This window comes from Ochlerotatus camptorhynchus, unplaced genomic scaffold (assembly GCF_037179485.1).
Source record: "Ochlerotatus camptorhynchus isolate MF236.1 unplaced genomic scaffold, CSIRO-AGI_Acam_v1.1 ptg000511l, whole genome shotgun sequence".
Classification (NCBI taxonomy): domain Eukaryota; kingdom Metazoa; phylum Arthropoda; class Insecta; order Diptera; family Culicidae; genus Ochlerotatus; species Ochlerotatus camptorhynchus.
Window position 1 is genome coordinate 109,766 of NW_027040995.1, and position 25,044 is coordinate 134,809.

Consider the following 25,044-nt stretch of genomic DNA (forward strand, 5'->3'; position numbering starts at 1 on the left):
TAAATGCACCAATAGTGGAGGTACTTTGGTGTAATATGTTCCTATGTGGCTTATAGAGTCTCCCTAAGCCGCTATAGAAGTACATTGTACTAACGTACCTCCACTATTGGTGCATTTACTAAACATAAATTGTACAAATTAATATTAAATAACCTATGTGCATCTGTTCTGCTGTAATATTCAATAACTTTTTTGCTGTGCCGACTTATAAGTACCAACGCCCAAGTTGAACAATCGAAAATAACATAAATCAATATGTACATAAAAGGGATTGCAGATGGATAAATATATAAAATAATAATGTGTATAATTTGTATGCACCTGGAATTTTTTTCATTCGACCTGGAAAAACCTGGAAAACTCAGGGAATTTGATTCCTTGGATTGAGTAGACACCCTGTTTAATCTCTCGATAGCCGGCTATCGAAAGAACATATTCATTTTGTTTAGTGATCATGAATTTTAAGAGTCATGACGGAGAGCTTGAGATTAAACCCCTGATTTTCTGCTCAGTAAGCAAAAACGATCCCTCCAGGGTCATCGAGCATCTCAGAACCATAACGCTTCACGACAATACAGGACTACGTTTTCGGTTGATATGCAAATAGTTTCCGAGGTTAATGTTCAATATCAAATATACAAATGATGGTGGTGATTTATTGTGCTGTGGAAGAGCTTGGGGTTAAATCCGAAAAAAAAAACTTTCAAAGGTAATTACAAGTAAAATAAATATTGATTATTTTTCGCAAAAACGAGCAAGTAATATTAAATCTCTTGTATCGTATGCTAATGCTAATTGAGTGTAACAAAAACACGGAGCCGTGAATTGTAGTTTTATCATAATTTTAATATTAGCATAAAATAAAATAGCAATTTTAAATCCGCTTTTGTAATGCTAAGGTTTTTTTTTTTTTTCTTTATTTGAGAGATTTTTAGCCATAGGCTAGTTCATCTCTTATAATGCTAAGGTAAATAGTTTGCTTTGAGTGTAAAGTTAATTTATAAGAAAGTTCTAACAGTTTTTTTTGCACTTCGAAACTTGACGGGTCATACCTCTAACATAGTAGCAGTGACAGTGTCGCATGTCCTAACAACAACTGCCTGCGACTAGTGTTCGATGGGCCGACAGGGCTGAATAAGGGACAATACTAACAAAACTAAAACACTAACATAACCCCGAAACTAACGTTCATCCATTGCACTAATAGTTATAATGTAGTTGTACTTTCCTAATAACCCATCTATCACAGACAAACAAACATAACACTCGCAGGTTGTTCATCGAACACGCATTTGACGGTCAATTTGAGTGTTTTTGGTTGGTGGTGCCGCCACCTGAAGCAGCCGATTTCCACAAGGAAGTTCTATTAACAACCAAGAATTAATCGTTTGAGGCATACTGAAGCATTAAGAAGGTGATATGTGTCACTATTTGAAATCATCATCGTTGCAAATATAAACAAATTAAACATAACCCTTTGCTTCAGTACCGTCAACCTCCATGTCCATGGGGAGGGTCCTAGATTGGAATTCTATAGCATAACATAAATTTAATGGTCCAACTTGAGAGCGTTAAGTTATATGTTAGCTCTATAACTAGCTTGCTGGTTTTATTCGGTACAACGAATCAAAATAAAACCAATACCATGAAAACCTGTCAAAAAGTCAACATTCCAAGTGATCCTCCTATTTTCTCTTGTAATCAAGATGTAAGAAATGCTAATTGGATCCACTAAAAGCTTTTTTCAATACAAGGTTTAAATCCGTGATGCCAATACTGGCCATCTCCAACCGGAATTAGTGAAACTGTCTGCGTTGTTTTAAGAAGGGTTCGTGGATCTTTCGGAAGTGTATCGGAAAGCTGCTTGTTCAATATTTTTAAGAGCTCCTTCACCGCACTGTGTCTTATGTTATATGAGGGAGCCCATAACTGTAGATTCTCCAGGAGTTTGATATTGGCGATCGTCTCATTTTCATCGTGTTCAAAAGCACTGAAGGGGTTTTCATTTCATGTATCTGAATAGATTTGTTTTTTTTTTTTATATTGGTAACAATTTTCGGAGCATGTTTTGTTATTGTTGCAGCATATTTCTTATCTGTGATGAAGGTCTAAGATTGCTTCAAGTTTTATATCGGTCATACAAAGTATGCCATAAAACATAATTGTATGTTTTGTTTTGGCTTTATTCTGCAGTTATAAGTAGTGATACAGAACCACCTAACAGCTACCGTTAAAACTATGAAGTCTGAGTTTTAATTTAGTAGTCATAAAACAGTTTTATAGACGACTTGACGGCCTGATTTTATGAAAAGCACTCAAAACCGTAATACAACCACAGGCTGCAAGAGATGCTACACAGCAAAAAAAAAGTAATATCGATCAATGTAATTCAAGCTGATGTATGAAATAATGATGTAATAGCAAAAAGCAGATACAATATTACATCAGTGGATGTAATTTTGTTCGCAAAATCGATGTACATCCTACAACGTTATATAACACAACCGACGGATTGACCTGGTGGCAGCAGTTTGGATGTAATATTCAACAACTTTTTTTTTCTGTGTATGATAAAACAATGATAAAATAAGAATAAATCTTCCAAGCATTTAGATTGTTACTTGGGATGGGACTGATATGCGATTGGATGGGCAGTGTATGTTGGAGGTTTAATGAAGATTTCTTTTTGTAACTTCCACGGGAATTCAGCGGTTATGCGAGGGGCAACTCATTTTTTCCGTACATTACGTGGTGTTAAGATGGGGATATCTGAAGTTTAGCATAATTTTTTTCAATTTTTTTCCAGAATTTAACTTCATATAACTACCGAAAACTCCGCTCACTTCCTTGATTATAAGATTCTTCCTGCTCCTATTCAAGTCATCCTTCATCTTGGCAACGACCACATTTCCTTTTCTAGCTCAGTCTTTCACAGTTATATTGGTAGCGCTTCGCCACCAGGCAGATTAGTAATTGGTGTTAGATGATTTTCCAAATCGATTTAACACCAATTACGATATTTTCTTAATTAAATCACACGCGCATTAAATTCGCTACAATACCAATCAATCGTTCAAATATTGCCAATTCAGAGAAAAAATAGTATTTGGTGTCAGATGATCAGCTTTAATAGCATACTATTGGCTATCAGTTGCGTCGAATTATTTTCCCTGAAACGGCAATACTTATCACATATTTTGAAGAAAAAAAACAGCTAAATTCTTGACAGCTCATGAAAACCCAACCATCCGTGGGCTGAGCCTGCTGCGATCCTCCAAAATCTGTGCATAAATTACATAAAAAGCTTATCATCAAGAAGTTTAAAAATCTGACCAAAAGTTGTCAATTTTTATGTGTCCATGGTTTTAAATACTCCAACAGTTTGCATTTAGCTTCAAAGGCTTTAATTATTTAAAAAAAAATATAAATATCGAAGATATATTTTTTGAGATATTTCAGTTCTTGACACTTTTTTAAATGTTTAACTTAAAATTACAACAACAAAAAATACCGTGTATTGTCTCCCAGAAAGACTTTACTTTTAAACAACTTAGTGTAGTATCTACCCTGTTCAGAGTAATTAATAATTAGAGTGTAATCAATCAAGATACAAAAAGAGACTCGAGATGAGAGTCCAGAATAAAGAACTAGGCCAGTCTAGCATGAGCCGTTGGACTGGCCTAGCTCTTTATTCTGGACTCTCATCTCGAGTCTCTTTTTGTATCTTGATTGATTACACTCTAAATCATTAATTACTCTGAACAGGGTAGATACTACACTTAGTAGCAGACGTTTATTGAAATGCCGTTTTCGTGCTACAATTTATTGAAAATGTGAAAGATGTAATTTTTTTAATTATAAGATCCAAAATGGCCGAATTTTTGCAAAAATGTGAATGATTGGCCATAACAAACAATTATGCAAAGTTTAATGTAAATCGGAGAAGATTGAGTCAAAAAGTGTATTTGTTCTGTCCTATTTTGCCTGGAACTGTTTTGGTATTAGCTTGGTTTGATTAGGTCACAATTTACCCTGCATTATTATTTATAAGTTATAAGTTTCTAATTCAGCAAAAGCGCAGAGAGTAAATTTAATCATTATATTATACCGTCAAAGTTACCCGCATTATCAAAGATACCCCGTTTTACGGTACGTAAAAAAAAGTAGATTTTAATTCTAGTAATAAACTGTATTTGTTTTTGCGTTGTAAAAATGAAATGAGAAATGCTCGCTGCACATCTCGGACTTTAAGGGTAAACATTCATTGGCGTTGATTCTCATATTAAGATTTACCTGCTCTTTGCATGCCTATAGGGTAAACGCTTCTATAGTTGCGGTACGTTAGAAGGGTTAAGTTCCTATAGTTGTATATTGAATCTCCATGCACAACTATAGGAACCTAACGTTTCTAACGTACCGCAACTTTAAGAGCGTTTCCCCTAGTAAACTATGATCTTAATCGATCAATTACTTTAAAGAAAAACAAATTTCAACAACTGAGTGAAAAGTTATTAACAAATGAGCAGTTGGTGTGTCATGTCAAGCCTGCATATCTATAACAACCTTGCAATTATCTATATTGTTTAAATAGTATTCAATACATATTTATTTTATTGTTCTTGTCACTTACAGGTAATAAAAATGGAAAAACCAATAATTCAATCAATACCAGATGATTTACTACGGAGCATCGATAAATTTACCAATTCAAAAAATGCAAATGATTTTGAGTCACTTCTCTATGCGCGAATAGAAATAGAGCTGTTAAACAATGACCAAGAAGCATACATCAATGAAAGGATAGCACAAACACTGAAACAATCGCTAACTGGATGCTCTATGTTTCCTGAATCAAAATCCGAGGAATGTTTATCTGAAAGTATCAGCAATCCTATATTTTGTTTATTTAAAATATTGTGCCAATCAGAAGAAAAATGCAAATCATACTTGTCGAGTCTAATTATTCAAGTGCACAATCAAATCCCAAACAGTGGTTATTTACTGCTTCATTACCTCAAAGTGCATGGAAAACTACAGACACGTCGAAAAGAAAACGTAACATCAGCATTCAAAGGAAATATCTACAAATCATTTTGCGAAATAGTTGACTCTCCTTTCGAAACTCAGCTTAAAACGGATTTGGAGTTGCTAGAGAGGAGTAGTTCACGAATGTTCTTCTGGATTCTTCCTGATTTGTTCAAGGAATACAAAAGTGCTATGCTAAACAACATCGATGTGTTATCCTTGTTCATAGGCGCAATCGATGCGAATAACCTCCGGGACATAATATTCAATGTTACCCAAGGCAAGCTCGTAATGTTCAGCAGCGATGACATTATCGATGTAATACGTGAAAGCTTGGAGTACGAAACGTTTGAGCAGTTCTGTTTTTGGCAACTAATACAGGCACACGATATTCCTCTGGAATCGTTTCAGGTGAGTTCAAAAATCAATTTAAGGCAAGGTGGGGCAAGATGGGTCAGCTAGTACATTTATTAATTCATTAGTTTGTTAATATCAACAGGTTCAATACAACTGCAATGCTTGCTTTTTCAAACCAGCATTGGCCCTACACTAAGTCTGGTGATGTTGAAATACACAAATATTATTAAATCAAGTAGATGACCGATCTTGCCCCACCTAGGCTAGGCCTTACATATGTAGAAAAAATCTCCCCATTCACAAACACATATGTTTGTATAAAATCTTTTATAGTTAGAACTAATGCTGTGTAGTTAAGATTTTATCTCTTTGCTTCCTTTTTTATTAAAAGAGTTAAATATAGTTAGACTTTGATCTTTCTCTAATATGTATGCATATTCGCTTCGAGATAGTTCCAAGTATTTCAGTCTTTGAAGCATATACGATCGTAGTCTAAATTGTAGAATGTTGGCGGCAAAGTTAACAGGTATTTTCTTTCAAATAATTTTTGAAAGCAAGGAGCGAAGCTGCAGATAGCGCATCACAAAACGGAAGTGCTTCTGTACAGTGTGTCGTCGTCGATACTGAGGTATGAAGGTTCAGCCTGGGTTGCAGAGCTGGAATCCAAGCAGAACCAAAGAAAACTGAGTACTACCTTCCGGCTCATAGTCATGCGAGTCGTGAGTGCGTACAGAACTATCTCGTGTTCATTGTGTTTTGTTGTTGTTTTACATCAACAGGCTTGGATGAAGGCCCAATGATGTTACCTTATCCACTATAGTAAAAAAAACATTCAAGCATGGTCATAACATCAAAAACATACAGTGTGTTTGGTTCCGAGTTTTACATATATTCAGGGTAGATAAGGCTACTAAAGTTATGGAAAAATCCCCATGAAACATATGTTCCGAAATGACTGCTAAATGAGTTATTCAACATTTCATGTTTTTTTTTATTTCCAACTTTGGTTAGCTATATTTTTTAATCTTAATGTGGATTTCTGACTTCAACATACCAAATGAAAGATTTAAGCCTTACCTATCAATGATCTTTAGAAAAGAACTCGATTAAATTTAATTATCATACTTAAAATTGAAAAGTATGTTGAAAGTACCAAAAAAACTGGTGAAATTTCATACATTAGGTAGTAACCTTGTAGGCTTTATGGTTTCTTTGTAATTATTGATTTACAACAGCCATAAAAACTTGTGACGCTTTCTTAAAATGCGCTATAGTCAACCTATTGGTTCGTACGTTCGGCTGTTGCAGTGGACTACGCACATGAAAATTTGGTAGAATGTTATTGTAAATGTTGAGCTACGTTCTTAACTTTCGATTACCGCACATCTCCTGCGCCGAAAGAAAACATAACTGCGGAGATGTTTCGCGGTATCGAGTATTGCTCAGTCTCAGCAGAACACACAACGAGAGACACCGAATTGGCGAATTCTGAGAGCGGAATGGAGAGAAGTAGGTAGTGGTAATAAGTCGATGTCCCTTTTATTTCATAGCGCTCGCAGTGCTGTTTCAATGGAATAGTATGCAGCTCCGCTGCTTCTGTATACACACTTAGATTTTTTTTTACAGAAGTCAGTATTTTTTTTACTGGAATTTTGGATTTTTCAGTAATCTCGGTTAAAATTCAAATGACTATTATTCGTAAAGATTGGAGGCGAACCAGCCCCAGGCTGAAAGCCTCCCTAATAAAGATAAATCAATCAATTATTCGTAAAGATTGGATAAAATCGACAAATTTTATTTTTTATCATTACACGGGGTTAACAGAAGTTAGTCTGTAAATTTTCGTAACACATTTTCTCAACTTTAAATTTTTCACAGATTTTTTAAATTGCACCGTATGCTCCATAATTTGTGCGACGTAGAGGCAGTCTTAGCATAAGGGTGTTACGAAGCGGTCGGCGTTGAACATTCAGGTCTATTTGCCTTAGGATTGCCTCGCAATCTGTACTTCCTTACAGGATATCGGCCACGGTTAGGGCTCTGCTTGTGTCTGTTCTAGTCCGAAGAACTTCTAGGTCGATAAGTTGACAACGGCTTTCGTAACTGGGTAATCGAAACGGATCATTCCAAGGCAATCTACGCAACGCAATTCTCTCGGCACCGTTGTTGTAGTTTGGGTTCCAAACCGCTGAACAGTACTCAATCGTCGATCGAACAAGCAAACAATAGAGAAATTTTAGACAGTAGATATCGGTGAATAGCTAAAATCCTAAAAATGAACCCTAAATTTCTTGACGCCTTATCGACAACATATGCAATGTGTTGCTTGAATGATAGCTGCGAATCCAAGATCACACCCAAGTCTTTCACCTGATTCACGCGTTCGATTGTCGAGCCAAGCAGGTCATAGCTAAATATTATCGGTTGTTGTTTTCGTGAAAACGTAAGAGCGGAGCATTTGGCTGGGTTCCCTACTATTCTGTTTTAACTGCACCAACTAGCGAATACATTGAACTGACGTTGAAGAAAGTGACAGTCAGCAATGGAGCGGATTCGTAGGAAGATTTTGAGGTCATCTGCATATGATGCCACCGAGGAGCTTCGATGACCAGATGCACGTCGTTGAAGTACAGTATAAAAATCAACGGTCCCATGTGGCTTCCCTGAGGTATATCCGATGTGGCGAAGAAGCCAGCTGATCTGCAATCTCCTATGGCAACCGGTAAGATATGATCGAAACCAACTCAGAATATTATCGCATACACCGAGCCTGCCGAGTTTAACAATTGGGACTGATATGCGATTATGGGCAGTATACTTGATGCTCAAGCTGGGCTCTTGCCAACCCGCATCGCTGAGAGGGATGCGGAGTACATTCTCGGGTGTACATCGACTCTGCATACCGAGCAGAAATTTTAACTTCGTGATGCGCTCGCGCAAAGCAGTAAACTTGGAGTCATGCTTGGAATGCACAGTTGTACACACCAACTACTCATTTGTTAATAAGTTTTCACTCAGTTGTTAAAATTTGTTTTTCTTTAAAGTAATTGATAGATTAGAATCATAGCTTTCTATAGATATACAAAGAGTATTCGCGAGTTACTTTATTTCCTCCCGCGACAATTTCAACCTCGCCTACAATTTGGTCCTTCTTTCCTTTAGCCTTTCCTTTCCGAAAATCGGCGCGATGGAAACGGCAGTGAAAAAACGAAACAATTTGTTCGCCAAATTAAAGTGGGAAAACGCGGCTTCAAAAAACATTCGGCAGCGGGAGCCCCATCAAGCTGAACTCACGGAGCGATTGGAGAAGTTGCGGGAAACTCGTGAAGCGTTTGAGGAAGTTCAGACCGAAATCGAGATGAATTGCGATGTACTACGAAACGATAACAGTGTATGCAACCATTCTGGAGGAATCTAGAAACCCGCCCAGTGACGATACGGTTGCCAGCATGTTGGATGACTTCAAGCAAGCTATCAAGTCCCTTGTGGAGTCGCAGCAACGTTTCCTGAAGGCACAAGCTACAGTTTCAACGAACCTCGGAGAGTTAGCGGTCCAGCAACGCCACTCCCAAACCGGACCCTCGTCAGCGACGAACGCGCAGCCACTCAACCGTGACCCGAACACAAATTTGCGCCTACCGGTTTTCACTATCCCAGTTTTTCGTGGCGACAGGAAGGAATGGAGAGCATTTAAGAATCTGTTCGAAACAGGAATTCACAACCGAGAAGACATCGGTAGCGCTTTAAAATTGCAGTACCTGCTGACGTAGCTCGATGGAGAAGCAAAAAGTCTCGTGAGCGCTTTTCCTATCTGTTGACGATAGACGTCTTGCCGCACTAGAAGGACTTTCTTCGCTAGTAGATCACTAGCACCGAGACGAATTCTGCTCAAACCGAATCACTGATCACAAGAAAAATTTGTCATCGACCGACCAGAGAAACAGACGACGTAGGTACTGTTTCCTTCAACGTGTATTTTGTAACTGAACTATTTACATAAATTTGCTCGTCCCTTATCTCCTACTGTGGTAGTGACCATTGGCTATCTATCGGTCGGTATCGTAGTACAAAATTCTCTCCCTCTCTCTGCTCGCAATTCAATAACAGTCCGTATCATTTGGAATGGTAATTTAACACTTAACTAATTGGATTGATATTTACAAATCTTATTCCTATCTCCAACATTCCGGCCACCTTGAAATCTGGAATGTTTCAATGTTTCTTAATCCTACTATTTACAAATTCATTCCCTTAAACTATTCACTGTCGAGGCTCCGATTCCGCATTATACCGTATTCGCTGGCTTAATGGTGACCGTATGATCATTATTCCCAGATTGATTCAACGAACGTATGGGATGACGGTAGATTCCTCGAAGTAGACCGGGAACAAGAAAAAAACAACAGGTAGATCATTCAAGGCAAATATATACGATTTAGGTTTGCGACTGAAAGTCCGACAGTTAGAAGATACTGAGAGGTTAGCACATATCATCGGCAAGAGATGTGCGTGTGAGAAAATTTGCGAAAAAATCTAAGGGCACCGGTGGGATTCGAACCCACAATTCCCATTCAGTACACGGGTGCATTGTCAATTATACAACGGTGGGCCTATGGTCTACGGATGTATTTGGCTAATGACATATGAGTTTCGAATCCGTTTCCCTCCCTTAGTCTTTTTGCGCAAGCGTTCTCAATACAAAACAATCGTCTATTACCGACGATATGTGCTTGTACCGCAACCACTCAGTATCGGTCGATGTTAACAAACACAACTCGTCTCTGTTCTACATCACACATGTTGGATACGGGATGTCCAATGCAGTATGAATAGAGCAATGAGCTGCTGGCCTCACCTCCGACCACCGGGCCATAGTGATGATATATCATCAAATTAATTTTCGATTTAGGTTAGCGACTGAAAGTCTTTGTCGATTCGTACTACGGAACGCACGACTTCTTTAGATGAGGCTGTGCGGAGAGTCACCACTCGGACGACGCCATCTTTTCCAGGATGAAGCTTCACGATTTTCCCCAGCGGCCAATTTGCTGGTGGAACGTTGTCTTCCTTGATGATGACGATGACACCGACATCAATGGTGACAGGTGGATTGCAACCCTTGGATGCACGGGATTGTAACTGTTGTAAGTATTCCGGATACCAACGGGACCAGATTTGCTGGACACGCTTCTGGGTCAATTCCCAGTGATTCAAGCGATTATCCGATGTTTCCTTCCAATTCAAATCAGGAACCGCTTGAAGATTACTTCCAACTAGGAAGTGTCCTGGAGTCAAGACGTCAAGGTCGGTGGGGTCCTCCGGAATTGGTGTGAGGGGTCGAGAGTTAAGACACATCTCGACTTGTGAAGAAGATCTTCATAAGCTATATTGACATTACCGATCGCCTTCAGAAGGTGTGTCTTCGCCGATTTGACTGCGGCCTCCCAGAGACCTCCGAAGTGTGGTGCTCGGGGCGGAATGAACTTCCACGATATTTCGTTGGATGAACACCAGTCGAAAATTTGTTCACGATCGGAAGTTTCGACCTTCAGCATGCGGTAGATCCTGTTAAGGGCATGCGAAGCACCTTTGAAGGTAGTTGCATTGTCGGAATGGAGTTCGACGACCTTTCCTCGACGGGCGACTAGGCGACGGAGTGCAGCTAGAAAAGCAGTGGTTGTTAAGTCGCTAACCAGCTCAATATGGCACGGCACGGATAGCAGTACCAACAAGGTGTTAGCCTGCACTAGCGCGCTGGTGGATGTTCCCAAGCCGTTTTCCAAGGTTTCGATCACCATGCTACCAACAGCAGTGGTGAGAATCAGAGGCAAAAACGGATTGCTCCACGAAGCTCGAGTGTTCATCGATTCTGGGTCGCAAGTGTCGTTGATCAGTCAAGACTTTGCGATGCAACTGGTGATTCCACGACGAAATGCGATACTAGTCGTCACTGGTCTCTCGTAGCAAGCAGCAGGAACGACAAAAGGGGTCGTTCACTCGTTCATCTCGTCGCGGATCAGGGAGTCAGTGGTCCTAGCCACTGATGCTTACATTCTTGGACGGCTAACAGCGCCCTTGCCTCGCTTGGAGCTAGGCGAAACTCAACTGAGTTATTTGTATGAACTTAATCTTGCAGACCCTCTCTTCCACAAATCAGGACCCATTGATGTCATTCTGGGTGCTGATGTATTTTTATGGTGATTCGTGATGGGCAAGTCATGGATCTCAACTATCAACCCGTGGCTCAGAACTCGGCTTTCGGCTGGATCATTTCCGGCAGGCTGGGCGGCAAAGCGAGCAATGAACAACCAGCTGTCAGTCTATGCAGTGCAATCGATATCGACAAGACACTTCGGATGTTCTGGGAATCTGAAGAGCTGCGAACGGCGAAATCATTCACCCCTGAAGAGCAACGAGTGGTGGAACACTTCGAGGCAACTCATCAGCGAAGCGAAGATGGTCGTTTTGTGGTAAGGCTACCTTTCAACGAGAAAAAGGAAGAAATCGGTGAATCCTTAACGGCGGCTGTACGTCGTCTCCGTGCAATGGAGCGAAAATTTGAACGGGATGAAGACTCCGAGAAGCGCTACAAGGATTTCATGGCAGAATATATTAAGCTAGATCATATGGAACGTATCCCACAAGCGGAAGTCGACGTGGGGAATAAGTGGTTTTATCTCCCCCATCACGCAGTGTTAAAAGAAGATAGTCTCACGACTAAATTGCGAGTGGTGTTTGACGGATCTTGCCCTTCGTCAACTGCCATTTCGCTCAATCAAGCTTTGGATGTTGGACCTAACATCAATCCAGATTTGTTGGTCGTCCATTCTCGTTTCCGCACGTACCCCGTAGTCTTTGTTGGCGATGTAACAAAGATGTACAGACATGTATTAGTCCACTGGCTGGACATCAACTACCTGAGAGTAGTATGGCGATTCAATGTTAACGATCCTATCGGACATTATCGACTGCTGACCGTGACATACGGTACTGCATGCGCGGCGTACCTAGCGATGGAAGGAATTGTACATGTGGCGAAGGAATACGAAGACATCTATCCAGAAGCGGCCAATTCGATCATCAAGGATAGGTATGTGGATGATTTGATGACTGGCGCAAACAGTTTGCAAGAAGCTAGTATACTACGTCAACAGTTCATCAGGTTTTGGAGAGTGCTGGTTTTCACTCATCGTACTGTTTCTCGAACAGTTCAGGAGTTCCACAGGGTAGCACTTTGGGACCAATGCTCTTCTCTTTATTTGTGAACGATGTAACGTTTATTCTACTACGAGGAGGTAAATTGTTTTGCCGATGACTTGAAGATTTATCTAGTTGTTCGAGGCTATGCCGACTGTTTAGAACTACAAAACCTTCTTGAAATCTTTAATGATTGGTGTGAACGTAATTTTATGGTCCTGTGCGTCTCAAAGTGCTGCGTAATTAGTTTCCGTCGAACTAGGACTGCCATTTTGTTTGATTATAACGTTGCTGGAACTGCAGTTCAACGTGTCGATCACGTTAAAGACCTCGGTGTCATGTTGGATGAAAAGCTCACATACACTCGCCACTTCTCAACCACGATCGACAAAGCTAATCGACAGCTTGGATTCATGTTCAAGATATCTAAGGAATTTCGTGATCCTCTGTGTTTTAAAGCCCTTTACTGTTCATTGGTACGCTCACTACTGGAATTCGCGTGTGTTGTCTGGAATCCCTACCAAGCTGTATGGAGTGGACGATTCGAAGCTGTTCAACGCAAATTCGTCAGATACGCACTGCGTTATCTTCCATGGAGTGACCCGCTGAATTTACCACCGTATGCTGACCGCTGTCGTTTACTGGGTTTGGATACTCTTGCTAAGCGACGAAACATATCGCAGGTCGTCTTCGTTGCAAAAGTTTTACTCGCAGAATATGATGTTCCTGAGTTACTGGCCTAAATTAATCTGTATGCTCCTACCCGAACACTCCGTCCGAAAACCTTGCTACATGAAGTAGTACATGCAACCAACTATGCTGCAAACAGTTCCTTTGTCGCCATGATTCATCAATTCAACGAAGCCTCTGACCTATTTGACTTTGACATCAATGCCTCGATGTTTCGTCATCGTTTGCTGTTGGCCAATTTTTAATTTTTAATGAGTGACTACATTTAGATTTAAGTGTTTCATTGAGACTATCAAGTCAGATGGACTATAATAATAATAAATAAATAAAATGGGCGCCTGAACTGCTTGAAGGTGTTACCGAGGCTGGTGTAGAAGCGATTCCACTGCAGCTGAACGGTGAACAGAAGATAGTTAAAACACTTGGCGTGTAATGGCTACCTGCTGAGGATATCTTCACATTCAAGGTTTCTCTTCCGGATGAACCAGGTGTCACCAAGCGACAACTTCTTTCGGAATCATCAAGGCTATTCGACCCGAACGGATGGCTTTCCCCAGCGATTGTCAAAGCAAAGATCTGTTACCAACAAACTTGGCTGTACGATTTGGAGTTCGATGATCCTATACCTCCAGCAATTCTACAGGAATGGTTGGATCTGTGAGATAACCTGTACCTACTAGAACAGGTACAAATTCCACGATGGCTACCTAACCACAACGGCCGTATCCAATTGCATGGCTTTTCCAACGCCTCGGAAGTAGCTTATACTGCAGTAGTCTACGCGAGATCAGTAGACATCGATGGAAAGGTACACGTTCAGTTATTTGCGGCCAAAACAAAGCTCGCACCAGTTAAACAAATAACGCTACCAAGGTTGGAACTAAATGCAGCGGTTCTTCTATCTGACCTCATGCAGAAGCTGTCATTTTCACTTGAGCATCCTCAGGTCGAGCATTACGCGTGAACAGACTCAACAATTGTGCTGCAGTGGCTGTCTTCGCTTCCTAGACGATGGAAAACGTATGTTGCGAATAGAACGTCGGCGATTGAAGAGTTCATGCCAAGAAGATCTTGGAGTTATGTGTCGACGAAAGAAAATCCCACAGACTGTGCTTCTCGCGGTATTTCTCCGGAGGAATTGTTAAACCACAAGCTTTGGTGGTCAGGACCTTCATGGCTGAGCAGGAATGAAGCAACCTGGGAACGTCCAGTACCAGCAGCGGTTGTAGATAAAGATCTGCTGGAAAAACGAAGCAAACAAGCGGTTACTATGCAAATTTCAGTGCACTGTTGTGAATCAACCAAGGAAATCGAAAAGTCAATCATCGATCGGTTTTCGAAGCTTACTATACAGCGGTTCGTGTCTTGGCATATATATTACGGATTGCCAGGATTCGCAGGTTGAAGCAACAAGGATTCCTTACCGTGGATGAACTACACTCTGCAGATTTGGCGCTTATTCGGATGGCAGAAGAAAACGTTTCGACGACGAGATCAAACGTTTGAAGCAAGGTCTAGAAGTGTCTCGAAAGAGCAGGCTGAAGTATCTGTAACCGTTCATCGACGGCAACGGGATTATGCGGGTTGGTAGTAGGCTCTCGAATTCGGATGTATCGTACGACATGAAGCATCCGATCATTTTGCCAAAATCTCACCGTTACACCCAACTGTTGATCGAAAGATTGCATCTTGAGAATCTTCTCTGTGGATCAGCCTTGCTGACCGCTACCTTAAACCAACGATTTTGGATTCAGGGTAGTAGCTCCATCATTCGTCAGGTGGTTCACAACAGCGTCCGTTGTAATCGTCTGAAAGGACAAACAGCAAGTCAGCTGATGGTAAACCTCTCATCTGTTCGTACAACATCACATAGGCGTGGATTATGCGGGACCTATCCTGGTTAAATCGAGCAATCTACGAGGAACGAAGGTCACGAAGGGATACATCGCCGTGTTCATCTGTATAAAACAGCAGAAAAGGTTATCTTCCATTTAATTCCACTTAATTGATGTTGGTATCCATGACAGATACGTATTTCGACTACAATGTGCAGTCTTCATCAGTGTCATTCCCACTATCTGTCATCTGTTTGCGCACCCCCAGTGCAAGAAAACTTTCAGCTGTCAAGAGAAATCTATCACCCGGCTGGCGGAAGCGAGCAGCCACCATTTTCTTCATTCTCTACTCAACAATCCAAACAAGAACACACGAGTTGTGAACCTAAAAATAGAGAAAGTTATAATAAAGTTCGTTTTTTTTTAGTATTCGCGAGTTACTTTATTTCCTCCCGCGACAATTTCAACCTCGCCTACAACCAATGAATTTTTACGCTAAAAGTCCGAGATGTGCCGCGAGCAGGCATGGAAAATCATTTACATTCATTTCATGCATTCATTTACATTCATTTGCCTCTAACTTTTTTCATCAACAGCATTCCGCAAAATGTTGTTTAAAGCTATAGTAGGTTTTGTTATTAGCTACAACTTTTTCCCATAACTCAAATCTGTATCTCTTATGCATCACGAATTAGAGCGGGCAGAACTTGTTACTGTTTTTCAGTGAATGTAAAATACATTCTCTTAAAAACAGTAGTGGCTTCTGTTCGCTCTGGGGCGTCTTTCTTAAGAGATACGGATTTGAGTTGTAAACAAAAGTTGTAGCTAATAGCAAAACCTACAAAAGTTTCATACATCATTTTGAGGAATTCTGTAGATGAAAAAAGTTAGGGGCAAATGAATGTAGATGAATGCACAAAATGAATGCAAATGATTTTCCATGCCTGGCCGCGAGCATTTCTCGCTTCATTTTTTCAACGCAAAAACAAATACAGTTTATTACTAGAACTAAAATCTTCTTTTTTTTACGTATCTATAACAAGCTTAAACTCTATTCTATCTACTACTTCAAAAAGAACTATGTTTCGACAACTGTGTTCAAAGTTATTAGCAAATGAGAAGTTCGTAACCAAAACTGTGTATGCCAAGCATGCTTGGAGCTTCGTGATGTATTCGTAGATAGCTTGGCTTTTGATGGCTTCTCCCAGTGCGCATGAATGAGTGATTTTGTATTGTTGGAACGTATGCATATATTCCGTAACTCCAAAGTGGCAATTGTATTCGTAGGGTAGCTGTCAATATTCTCGGCATAAGCCCCATATTTTAGGCAAAGCAGAATAGTTCTCGTGTTTATAAACTGAACCACGATTTCGGCATTTGGGCTATGCCGGGAATATATACTTAGAGTCGGAGATAGAAACTTCTACGCTATCTATCATGTATAAGTTACATATTGCAAATTTAATACTATGCTGAATTTTTAGGTATAGTAAATACATTTTTTACCCAGCTGATTATTTAAAATGTTAATCGATGAACGCGTGATGATCGTACTATCTATATTTTTTTTTCTTGATTTGTTTTCCGTCGATCTTGTTTTCCGTGCTAAGCACCAATGCTACCGACGGGAGGCAGCTCCCACACCTGGACGTATCAAAATTTGATTTGCGTTTCTGCGACATCTTGCAACCAACTAAAGGTTATGAATAAATCGATTCAGACTCCAACTTATTTAAACAACGCTAGACCAACAATTGAAATAGGCGGAACAACCAAACATAAACAATGGCTTTAAACACAAATTCCTCGAAAATCGAAAATCGAGAGAAGCGAATTTAATGAATGAACATGTTAAAAGGCAACAGGAGAATACGAAAACATCACCAAGGGATAATCCATAAACGAAGTAATTAGTGATTTTGCTAGTTTTTCCCAGGTACATTCTTAGTCAGAAATATAATTTCGTTTATCCACTCATAAAGCACTTAGCGGAATAAACGATCAAAGATTTTTGTGACTGAGTTTTGAGTAACCCAAAAAGTGGTTCCCAAGTTAAAACAAAAAACATCAATCTCTCAAAATGTTACGTTCTCTGGGAATGGTCCTATAGTCCATTGAATGTATTGTTGTGTATCATAATATTGAATGGAAGAACCGTGCGTCAATCAAAGGCCGTACGTTCTCTCTCCGAATGTATAACGAAGCAAAATGTTGTTTGGTCAGCAGATCCGATGTAAATCACGCCTCACTCAAGAACGAACCCCGCATCACTCATCGTTATGCGGGTTTGTGGAAGTCCAGCTTGAGCATCAATCTGAGCTCGAGCTCTTTTGCGCTCTTTGGATTTGACATCATTGCTCTTTATAGGTTAGTTCAAGGAATTTAGGCAAGCCTGATTGCAGACAATACAAATCCAATACCTAAGCTAACATGTTGCTCGTGCTCCGACGTGCGCACGTGATATTGCTGCAGTATACTGTCAGTGGACGCATAATTATCCAGTGTTCTATGGAGTTTCATATACACATGGGACAATAAACCATATAATGACGCTCAAAGAATAAGTGAAAGTGAATAGCAATGATTTTAGCCTAAATTTATTAATTATTTTGTTGGATATATTTTCAAAAGAACGTAAGGTAAATGCTCCTATAGTTGCGGTACGTTAGAAGCGTTAGGTTCCTATAGTTGTGTATTGAGTCTCCATACACAACTATAGGAACCTAACGCTTCTAACCGCAACTATAGAAGCGTTTCTCCTATGTGCTTTTGAAAACAAAGATTCAAAGCTAAATTTGGCGAAACTCTTAGTCCGCCCACGCAAACTAACGTCCCCATCATGTTGAGGAAACTTTATCTTACCTGGTGGTGGTGTTTATTTGGGTAGGCGATCTAATAGTTTCAATAATAAAAACAACGTAGAACTAAACATGGCATAGTTATATCAATTTAAAAGTTGTTTCAATTTTTATGTGTTTTAATTAATTTCTTCTTGATTTGGTATCATATTATTATTTTAGGACATCATTCCGGAATTGGACGTTACAACACATGCAGAAGCTTTAACATATATTCTTTTATTACTTAAAAATGAAAAACCGTCAACAGAGTTGGTCAAATGTTTATTAAGCAGAGAATCTAAGAATAAGGCAGATTCATTTGTAATATCCGTGCTCCGGTAAGATTTTATGTTTCTAATTATCAGTGGCTTCCCGTAACCACACTTTTTACCTGTGCACCAACTTTCAAAACCAGATTTAATACCATATTCATACTCGAATCGGTTGAAAAATACACTTAATTTACTAGTTTACTCGATAGCTATCCATTGTAAGAAATATTTTGATAATTGTTTATGTTTTGAGAGTGGGCGCACAAGTAGATTAAGGTTACGGAAACGCCACTGTTAATTATAAAACTTATGTTGACTAAAATGATCCTTATCGGATGAATTGTTTCGCATTAACAAATATATCAATCTATTGTTTCATATTTAAGATGTTGGTGTGAGGAATATGAAGGAAAGCTTTCAGAAATCATAGCTGGTTTATTGACATCCAAGTACCCAGCAAGTTCTCCTAACAAACGTAAACGTCCCTTGAAATCATCGCCTTTACAACATAGTACACCGTCTTCAGAACAGGTAAATATAATTGCATAATTTAAAATGAACAGACAACGCTTATTTCGTGGTCTAATTCTAGATACTCAACCACTTAGAGCACTTCCGTCGAAGTTGTAGGCATGGCAATGGAACTGGCACTGGTCTTTACGTTCAAAATGAAATGCAAAGATCCTTACAACAAGCGTTTGCACATAGTACTGATAATCAAAAGGTAAGTGCACAAGTATCATCAACCATATGACTCATGACATTATCACGAATATCACTCTACCCATCAAACTCTGGCCCTAAGGTTATCTTGTTGACGATATAAGCCTCGGTTTTGAGAGTTTCCGAGGAACTGAGATTGATCAAAAATAAGAGGTTTGGACCAGGATTTTGATGCATGGTCAAATATCAGTATCATCGATTGTTTTTGTCACTAAGGACACCTACACCGAAAATAGTTTTCATGTAGCTTCCATTGGAAACGCAAATGATTTTCATCCATAAACAAAATTAATATAATTCATCTGAATTTCACATAACATTTATGCGATCACGTCAATTTTATATGATTTTTTATATGAATTTCATCGGCCTCATAATATTCATGTGATTTTGTGGTGGGATTTCTAGCTATGTGATCACATGAAAGCTATGTGAAATTCACATGGTTTTCATCCATTAGATATGTGATAAATTTTTTGAGTGTATTTTATTGATGGTGGGGGTGGGTAAAATTTGGATTGTTCTTGTTCAGATATAATCCTAAATAGGTTCTAGAGTATTTTTAATCCCTCCTCATGGACATGGAGGTTGACGTTACTGAAGCAAAGGGTCATGTTTAGTGTCTTTATAATTTGTAACTATGATGATTTTCTATAGTGATGCATACCACCTAGAAATCCTCAGAGGAAGAGATCAGCATAGAGAATGTTTTAAGTTAAATGAACTATCAAAATTTGAGCCAATCGAACATTTATTTGTTTCCATTCCATTTTTTGTTGCCATTATATTTTTTTTTTCGAGTATTTCTTTTATGAACTATCAAAATTTGAGCCAATCGAACATTTATTTGTTTCCATTCCATTTTTTGTTGCCATTATATTTTTTTTTTTCGAGTATTTCTTTTGCTTACTAGATCAAATTTGAGAGTATTGTAATCAAATAGAAATTCAATCACCTTTATTTTTGGTGTGCTTCTCAAATTCAACTAGTTTTTAGAAACAAAAATAATATTCGAACTTTATTGATTAATTGATCTTTGTTGGTTAATCAATAGCACCAAGAAATGTGCAAAATATTGCGATGGACTCAAATATGAATTTGCACGTACGAATCGAAAAGAATTAATGTGAAATGCTAGCTTCTAGCAAGGGTTGCAAGATAATTTACAAAGAAACCCTGCTACTAGTAATCCTATATACAGAGATTCGCGGAAATATTATCAGACGATTTGGCAACGTGATTTGTTTTTGTTTACAAAAGCTGCCAACACTTGCCGCGGAGCAAAATGTTATAGCTTTGCGGTAAAGCCCTACAGTAAAAGTATGGACGTCTTGTCGGTTTACACAGCCGTGTAACACCGATGCCAATTCGAAAAGTATATTTTCACCCAGTGCATAATCCCTAAACATTCATGTATCGTTTACACAACACCCACACAGCAAAAAAAAGTAATATCGATCAATGTAATTCAAGCTGATGTATGAAATAATGATGTAATAGCAAAAATCAGATACAATATTACATAAATGGATGCAATTTTGTTCGCAAAATCGATGAACATCGTACAACGTTATATTACACAACTGATGGATTGACCTGGTTGCAGCAGTTTGGATGTAATATTCAACAACTTTTTTTCTGTGCATACACGCACACTCACACAGTTTGCCATGTATCACAGAGAAGTAGAAATTTACGTTATTCAGTAGTCGTCACTCAGTGGAGATAGTTTATCCCTTTATTTGCTCCGTTATAACCATTGCCCTGCAACAGGTTATGGGCCCAGCAACGGAGAAAAAGTGACGCAAAAAGGAAATGTTGATTTCGTTCGCGTTTTAAATCGTCGGGAAAGTAACCGGTGCGTGTTTTTTTTCGGTCGATTAGTGAGCAGCGATGGACGGCAATCGTTTTTTGTTGCAAAAGTTGAGCAACAGCATTTATCCGACCTGGCGCTTTAAGGTCGAGTTGCTACTCGTGCGGGAGTAGCTCTGGCGCTACGTAGAGCCAGGAGTGAAGCCGGAAGCGGTAGCACAAGCAATTTGGGATGCAGGAGATGCCAAGGCAAGGGCCACCATCGGGCTGCTGATCGAAGATAATCAGCACGGACTGATTCGATCATCGCAGACGGCCAATACTGCCTGGGTCTCGCTGCAAAACCACCACCAAAAGACCAGCTTGACGTCGAAAGTGTCGCTGCTAAAGCGAATTTGTGACAAGCGGTTCGCAGAAGGCGAAGACATGGCGGAACATCTGTTCGAAATGGAGAAGTTGTTTACCCGTTTAGCCAACGCCGGACAGGAACTCGCAGAGAACCTCATGGTCGCGATTATTTTGAGGAGCCTGCCCACTTCGTTCGACACGCTTACGACCGCGCTCGAAAGTCGGTCGGACGATGACCTCACACTCGAGTTGGTCAAGCGGAAGCTTCTGGACGAAGCAGCAAAACGGCAGGGTGCTGCCTCATGTTTGGCGCTGAAGGTCGGTCACGGTAGCAAAAAGAAGCCGATCGTTTGTCACTTTCTGCAAGCGGCAGGGGCACAAGCAAAATGAATGCTGGAAACTAGCTCGCGATTCGGAGAAGGGTACCAAGCCTCAGGAGAAAGCCACCAAGAAGAAGGAATCCGTTTCTTTCGCGCTAGCTACAGGACAGGCAACGGAAAACAATAGTAGCAAGCCGTGGATTGTCGATTCCGGTGCAACGCGACACATCATCGCAGATCGAAAGTTTTTCCGAGAGCTACGGCAAAGTGAGGTTAAGTTCGTCAACCTACACACTAAGATTTTGTTTGCGTGTTCGGTAAATTTTACCGAAATCAGAACAGCTGAACGTTCGGTAAAACTTTGACTTCATTTTAAAGGCTATTGAATTTGAAAATAAATTCAAAACATGTTCAACCTTGTTTAAATGATCAAATCTTAGTCATTTTAGTGGAGATTTAGTTTCAAAGTAGCTGAAAAGCAATTGAATTGAATTGCATAAATTTTACCGAACAGTTCAGCTGTTCAGATTTCGGTAAAAATTACCGAGGTCGGCGATAATTTCTAAGTGTGTAGCGGATGGGAAGCAAGCGGTTGTCGCCGGTGAAGGTTCCTGCGTCGTCGAATGTGTTGACAAACGTAGTTTTCGTCGTGAAGTGGGCCTCAGTTTTCCGCTATACGCTCCAAGCCTATCGATGAACCTGCTGTCCGTGCTGGCACTCATCCAGAAGCAAGGAACGGTGATTTTCGATACGACTGGTTGTCGCATTCTTCAAGAGAACGCCGTCGTCGCTGTGGCATGCTTAAAAGAAGGTCTGTACCAAATCAATTAACCGGTGGACACTGTGATGGTGGCAGGCGGTCATCATAACGAAGATTGCAAGCACGTTTGGCATCGGAGGTTCAGTCACCGTGACCCGAAGTGACACAAAGTGAGATTAGTCGCACAAGGATTCGCTCAGAAATTCGGCCAGGACTATGACGAGGTTTTCGCCCCCGTCGTTCGTCAGACTACCCTTCGAACGGTCCTCGTACTGGTCAGCAAGCAGAGGATGTTGATGAAGCACGTCGACATAAAGAGTGCCTAGCTGTACGCGGACCTGCATGAGGACACATACATGAAGCAACCGCCTGACTTCGTTCAAGACAACGGTGTGGTATGTCATCTCAAGCGCAGCATTTACGGGCTCAAGCAGTCCGCTCGAGCATAGAATAAAAAATCGACGGAGTTTTCAGGTCCATGGGTTTCCACCAGGCGCACGCCGATGCGTGCCTGTACATCCGGAACTGCAACGGGAAACAGACGTACATCCTGATAAACGTCGATGATATGGTTGTCGTATGCAACTCCGAGGAAGAATTCGAGCAGATTTGCCGACAGCTGCAGAAACACTTCAAGCTTTCCTGCCTAGGCGAACTCAAGCACTTCCTGGGAATTCACGTGAAGATGAATGGCAATCATTACACTCTCGATCAAGCAAACTACATCGACAAGCTGATTCGTCGATTCGGACACGACCAGGCGAAGTCATCGAAGGTGCCGATTGACCCCGGATACCAAAAGCAAAAGGAGGAGCATGAATTTCCTACAAATACGACATACCGCAGTTTGGTGGGCAGATTGCTCTACGTTGCGATCAACACTCGGCCAGACATCTGCGTGGCCGTTTCACTGCTGGGAAGGAAGGTCCTACCAATCCTACCAGTCCTACCAATCCTACCAACCGCGATTGGACCGAAGCCAAGAGAGTCCTCCGATACCTGAGGGCTACGAACGACCACCGTTTGCACCTGGGTCCCGGATCCGACGAAGTGAAATGCTATGTAGATGCCGACTGGGCTGGCGACGAAGGTGACCCTGCAACACGTCTGTCAAAAGTTGTTCCAATCGAACCGTCAAAATACACCGCTTTGCTCGATTGGAACAGTTTTTTTCAGTTTTGTGGTGACAGTCGTCCATACTTTAACTAGAGGGCTTTACTTTGCAATGGTCGTTGTCTACGCTACAAGTTAGTTTTTTATTACATTGTTTGAGTTCTGGCTAACTATTTTTGCCAAGTTTTGCCCTAACCGCGGTCGTGGAAGTGCAACGAAGTGTAACAATGCGAGTTTTTTTTATTCGCTTTCCGAAAAACGCTGAACTTTGCAAAAAATAGCTGGAGTTTTGCGGACTACCGTCGGATTTTTCCCTAGTGGATTCTCTGCATTTGTGGTGCGGTGTATGTTACAATGATTCTTATTTGATGGTATCTAGTTAAAATCTAACGCTTCTTCCAGTACCACTTCGAGCACAAACAATTGTATTTTGCTAAAGAATCACAAAATTTTGCTGGATAAAAAACATAAATATTGCGCACTTCATACCAAACTGGAAAAATAAGCGCGTAATCACTTATTTAAAAAGGTGATCAAAGTGCGAGTTTTTGTCTAATCGTCTTGGTGTTTTCGGTGCACTCATTCCTTATGATACAAGCAATAATCGCTCCGAATGATATGATATGGAACTACTACTCACTATAGCAAGACAACTGTCGGTAGACTGTGGACTATCCTAGTTGTATGATTTCGAAGAGCTCCCATAGATATGCTGCCGCTACTTCTTTAACCTCTGTTAAACCAGCACTCTCGCTTTCCGTTCCTCACAAAGTAGCGTAAACCCCCATCAACCACAAAACACACTCTGCTCCAACGATCACCCGCGACACAACGGCTTCAGTTCGTCAGTACACAGTCTGTAAGACGCAGCGCAAGCTCCTCACCAGCCGAATCAACTCGCGACCAGCGCTTAAATCAGAACCGACAACTCCAGTGACCGAAAACAAACGCGTCTAATAGCGGCCACGGCACACTTTGATTGCATTTCTGAAACACAACCTCAACGTACGAACACAACGAAGACAACATCCGAGAAGCACCTTTCGTCCGGTAGGCGGAACGCCAGCATGCAGCATACAAGGGAATAAAAAATGCACACACAAAGCACTAGCTGAACTGCTAACGTTGAAAGTCAAACGCGAACTCTACAAACAATAAGTGCACTGAATACACCAAAACGATTTGACAGAATAAAGGGTGATACGGTCAACATTTGGTCAAGGGAAAACGCGTGTAAATCGGTGATATCGTTTATTTAAAAAATCAAATTAAATTTCTTTTTCAAGTTCAATTATTATAAAATTCAGGAAAAATATTCAGTTAGGCTTCCGCTTTTCCAAATCCGAATTGCCGGGCCTTACGCTTGACCCCTGCCATCAGATTTTGTACAGCCACCTTGTCCACCTTCTTCGCCGCAGAAAGCCAGTTTGCCTTGAACTGCTGCTCGCCCTTAGCAGTTTTTTTGGTCTTCTTTAGGTTCCGCTTGACAATAGCCCAATATTTCTCAATTGGGCGGAGCTCTGGCGTGTTGGGAGGGTTCTTGTCCTTGGGAACCACCTGCACGTTGTTGGCGGCGTACCACTCCATGGCCTTTTTACCGTAATGGCAAGATGCCAAATCCGGCCAAAACAGTACGGAACAACCGTGTTTCTTCAGGAAAGGCAGCAGACGTTTATTCAAACACTTTTTCACGTAAATTTCTTGGTTGACAGTCCCGGAAGCTATGAAAATGCTGCTTTTCAAGCCACAGGT

At 40.6% G+C, this 25,044-nt stretch overlaps 1 protein-coding gene across 2 annotated transcripts in view; it reads left to right on the forward strand.

The window, feature by feature from the left end:
• IntS3 (integrator complex subunit 3) overlaps positions 1-25,044 on the forward strand; it is a 190,112-nt gene that overhangs the window by 73,211 nt on the left and 91,857 nt on the right. The window contains exons 7-10 of one of the 2 annotated variants that reach the window (XM_065235978.1): positions 4,633-5,436; positions 18,125-18,282; positions 18,603-18,747; positions 18,809-18,940. In XM_065235978.1, coding sequence (XP_065092050.1) covers positions 4,633-5,436; positions 18,125-18,282; positions 18,603-18,747; positions 18,809-18,940 — 1,239 coding nt within the window. The remainder of the gene's footprint in view (positions 1-4,632; positions 5,437-18,124; positions 18,283-18,602; positions 18,748-18,808; positions 18,941-25,044) is intronic. The other variant, XM_065235979.1, reaches the window with a different exon arrangement.